The sequence below is a fragment of the Astatotilapia calliptera genome, chromosome 9 (assembly GCF_900246225.1).
Source record: "Astatotilapia calliptera chromosome 9, fAstCal1.2, whole genome shotgun sequence".
In the NCBI taxonomy this organism is placed as follows: Eukaryota; Metazoa; Chordata; class Actinopteri; order Cichliformes; family Cichlidae; genus Astatotilapia; species Astatotilapia calliptera.
In genome coordinates this window covers 17,791,430-17,795,601 of record NC_039310.1, presented here as the reverse complement: position 1 = coordinate 17,795,601, position 4,172 = coordinate 17,791,430, and the positions used below count along the sequence as shown (strand labels likewise).

Genomic DNA, 4,172 nt, shown 5'->3' with positions numbered 1-4,172 from the left:
TGCCTCCAGGATCCAGGGATCGGAGGAGGAGCGGGCACAAGAACAAGTAGTTTTGGATAATCACTGCACTGTCACCGCGGGGACAAGTCACCGTATCACTGCACTGCCCTTTTGGATTACAGACTCGAACTGTTGCCTTATTTTTTTCAACTGTGAATAAATTCACTGTCACTCTGCAAGAAGTCTCGCACCTGAGTCCTTCAACCCAATTCACCCATGACAGTCTCACTATTTTACAGCTCTTTTTAAAGCATAATGTTTATTTCAAACGTATTATCTGTTTCACTATGGACAAAAGTAGATGTTTTATTTGTTTCTTTGAAACTGCGCTGGTTATCCTTGATGGCATCTCTGAAGTGAGTCACATAAGTGGTGAATTGTGAGGCAGTTCAATTCCCCAACCAATCACATACTTTAAAAATAGCCCCTATGACCACAGAATGTATCTTACAATTACACACACACACACACACACAAAATAAATTCTGCTTTATTTATTTACCCACCTCGTATTTAACTGATCTAGTCTTATTTCCATTATCTGCAGTATGTTATTATATGGAAACAAGGAAAGCTTTCCCCTCATGAAGAGGGAGGTTATTAATGAATTACAATGAATTACTGTGGGCACTGATGCTTTGGCTGGTTCGTTCTCCCATTAGAAGTATGCAATAGTATCATGTTGACTCTTGGGGTGCTGCAGTCTGGTCAGCTGGAGCGTTCCTCCATAAGCCGGGAGTTTCTTGTAAACACGAAGGTGAACATATTCGCCTCCTCCCACATGGACCTGCAAGGAAATACAAGGAAACTTAAAGGAGATGCTTAATGTGCACATAGAAGTACTCCTGATCATTTTATCACAGCTGTGGTAATGTAAGCCACAGCTGTGGGCCAAACAACATGCTAACATGTGAAAAGGAGAATCCACGTCTTCATCTATATAGAGTGCACAATGTTTCTAGTGTTCACAAACTAAGATGACGGAGGGCGTTACACAGCAGTAGTTTTGGTTTGCTATCAATTTTGACATTTTGACCCACCCTATTAAAGATTAATATCAGTTTGTACATGCTCGCAGATAGCTTTTCTTCAAATTCTTTCATTCTCACTCACTTTTGCAACTTTGTACTTTTGTGTTACTTCGCAGCAATAACTCCACCTCATTGTTAGTCCATTTAAAAAACTCGGTGCCTTTTCCTCAAACATTTTGCTGCGAAGTTTTTAAAGAGCTGGAAAGTAAATAAACTATCTTACAATGTGGAAAAGGGGCATCCACTTCTTTGGCTACATAGTGCATGATGGCACTAGTGTTCACAAACAGACATTTTTTGAGCTCTGTTATGGCTGTGACAGTTTTAACCATAACAGTTTAAGTTTTGTATGAACCTCCATATAAATTAACACATAAACGCTTGAAATTACAAACATTACCTTAATGAAGTAGTTGGTCCCAGCTACGAGCTGCGTTTTGTAGCTCTCTGCAGTGAAAACCTCGAAGTTTCTCCCGGTTTTCTGCTCTGCGAGAGGCTTCATCTGAAGAACAATAACAGCAACACCAACATGAAGCACAGGCCCCGTGTGTGCGAGTGTCAAATCTCACTTTTCTACTCACTGCATCGCAGATCTTTTGAACTGCTTCATCAGCCTGCTTCTCCTCGGTCAACCCTCCGATCATTTTTACTCCGACAACATTTTGTTGGTAAAAAACGACCAAAAAGGTTATAAACACACGCCAATTCACAAGACTCCGCATTTTGGACCAGCGCACGGAAAAAGATGCGTTTGTTTGTAGGCTAAAAAAAAAAAAAAAACCCCCACATAAACACATTTTGGACCGTACCATCATCTTAGGGAGAAGGGGGTTGTGGGCGGGGCGGTATTTGCCAACATTATGAAAAAAAGAGAAGCACACTTACATACGGAAACAATTACTTTTGTCCATTTTTTGTCCGTTTTTTACTGCATGTGTGGGTTAGTCTGAGCTGACGCTCGAGTCTGTCGGTGTTGTACCAAAAAATGATCGTCTGCCAAAAACTGATTTCCAGTATTTACTAGAAACTGATTACTGTACTGCTATAAATAAATTGTTGCTCTATGCAAAACATATGTCACACGTATCCCTCACGCATCAGTGTAACTTTGTGCTGAACATTGCCTTCACGAATAATATCAAGTCATCTTGAGCCACAAACAACATTTCTGTAAGAAGGTAGAATCCGCAATCAGTTTTTGGCACTGACTTTTATATATCCTTTATTTATCCAGTTAAAAATAATCTCGCATTGACATTAAAAGTGTCTTTTTAAGAGTAATCTGGCCAAGAGGACAGCAGAAACTGCAACAAATATAACAATAGTTCTCTAAACATAGTTTAAGTGGACACATACAGACCGGATTGGTTACAATGTAAATACAATAACACAGAGTTATACAGATACCTGAAAAACAGGCCATTTTTACATTTTATATATAACCCCTATGTAAACCAGGTCTCTCTTGAAAATGAGATTTTTAATCTCAATGAGATTTTTTACCTGGATAAATAAAGGACTAATAAAACCCTGTTCACCAAAGTGTATTTACAAACATACAAATTACGCATTTTAAAAGCAAAACAAAACACGGAAACACTGGAAATTAGTTTTTGGCACAGGTAGTGAGTGGAAGTACAGGGTGTGAGGTGTGATTGTATAATTTGGAGAGGATCAAACATGAATCATGGCCTAAAAAACTGCTTTCTGCTCTTCCTTTCAGGTTATCCTACTTCTGACACCCAAACCTCAGCATTTCCAAAAACTTTATCTAATGCAATTCAGTTATACCTACTGAACTTAAGGGGATAGTAAAAAAAAAAAAGATTGATCCAACATGCTAGTATCGATCCAATACAGATACCAGAGCTGGTATGGCAGGGCCAACCAGAGAGACACACACATGCCCACATTCACATTTATAGCTGACAAAAAAACACTGATAACCTAACATACAGGTCTTTGGGTCGTTGCACCACTGTGCCACACAAGTATCATTTACACCTATAAATGTATAGTTGTCATACTAAACTGTCAATTGGTGTGTTTATTATGAAGACTTGACTTATTTTAAACATATTTTCAGTTTGCTGGTAAAAGCCTGAGTTTATAACTGGCAAGAAATCAACAACACAATTTATTTTGTTGTTACAGAATTCAACTTTTAATGCTTCAAACCTCTCAAGTTGCAGTCCAGTCAGTGCAATATGTCTAGAAATATTATAATTAAAATGATTGATTTCCTATAATTGTTACTTTTGAAGGAGCTTTATTGCATTTTTTTTCTTTTAGCACATGTCATGAGGCAGCAGCTTGGAGACAGAGAGCAGCAAAAAAACAAAGTGTGATCACATTGAAAAGGTTGGATGGGATCTTTGTCATGATGGTCTTCCATACCAGTAACTATAGCTTCCCCTCCATGACATGTAAGCTTCTTCCAGACTCGCAGATCAAGGTAGCTGCATCCTCCCACATGTACCTGCAGTCAAATCAGAGGAAACTTGTACTTGTTGAACGCTGAAGATCTTCAGTAAGATGTTCATCTGTTCAACAGGTCATCTGGAGCTCGCAAGTAACTCAGTCCATAAATACTTTATTTTCTTTCGTTAATAATTCCTAACATGCATAATATCACAGTTTTAATTACCTTGATGACATAGTTGACTCCTTGCAACACCTGACTCTTGTACTGAACAGCGTTAAAAACTGCATATGCTTCATTTCTTTTTTCCTCTACTTGACACTTAACCTGTGTATGGACAAAATAAATGCAAAACATGACGTAAAATGCAGAGCAATGACTTGATGTGTCTGAGTGTTATGTGAGTCTGAATGTTACTCACATAACACTCAGCTCACCTCATCACAGATTTTCTGAATTTCCTCATCAGCGGCCCTCGTCTCCATGAATCCTGCGCATACCATTTCAGCCATTCTGAAAGTCAGCTGAAATAAATAGAGGTGTCAATTTTCTGGTTTTGTGTGACTCAAACATACTGGTGCCTCTCCGAGTACATGTACTGGATAAGTGACCTGGAAACTTACTGGAAGGTGGCTCTAACACATGATAGGTGGAGCAACATGTGTAACCACAGACCCTAAATGTTTGCTTACGCTGTCTTCTCCAAATATCTACTTGTG

At 38.8% G+C, this 4,172-nt stretch overlaps 1 protein-coding gene across 1 annotated transcript; it reads right to left on the bottom strand.

The window, feature by feature from the left end:
• Positions 1-474: 474 nt before the first annotated feature.
• Positions 475-1,800, bottom strand: LOC113029022 (cystatin-B-like). Its single transcript, XM_026179594.1, has 3 exons — positions 1,613-1,800; positions 1,432-1,533; positions 475-787 (listed from the first exon to the last, which is right to left on the bottom strand). The coding sequence occupies exons 1-3, from the start codon at positions 1,751-1,753 to the stop codon at positions 659-661; spliced, it is 372 nt and encodes a 123-aa protein (XP_026035379.1). The 5' UTR covers positions 1,754-1,800; the 3' UTR covers positions 475-658.
• Positions 1,801-4,172: the final 2,372 nt, after the last annotated feature.

Coding starts and splice junctions, on each gene's coding strand:
- LOC113029022 (XM_026179594.1), bottom strand. CDS start 1,753: ATGCGGAGTCTTGTGAATTGGCGTGTGTTTATAACCTTTTTGGTCGTT. Junction 1,534..1,612: donor TTCAAAAGATCTGCGATGCA/GTGAGTAGAAAA, acceptor ATTGTTCTTCAG/ATGAAGCCTCTCGCAGAGCA. Junction 788..1,431: donor GGACCAACTACTTCATTAAG/GTAATGTTTGTA, acceptor ATTTCCTTGCAG/GTCCATGTGGGAGGAGGCGA.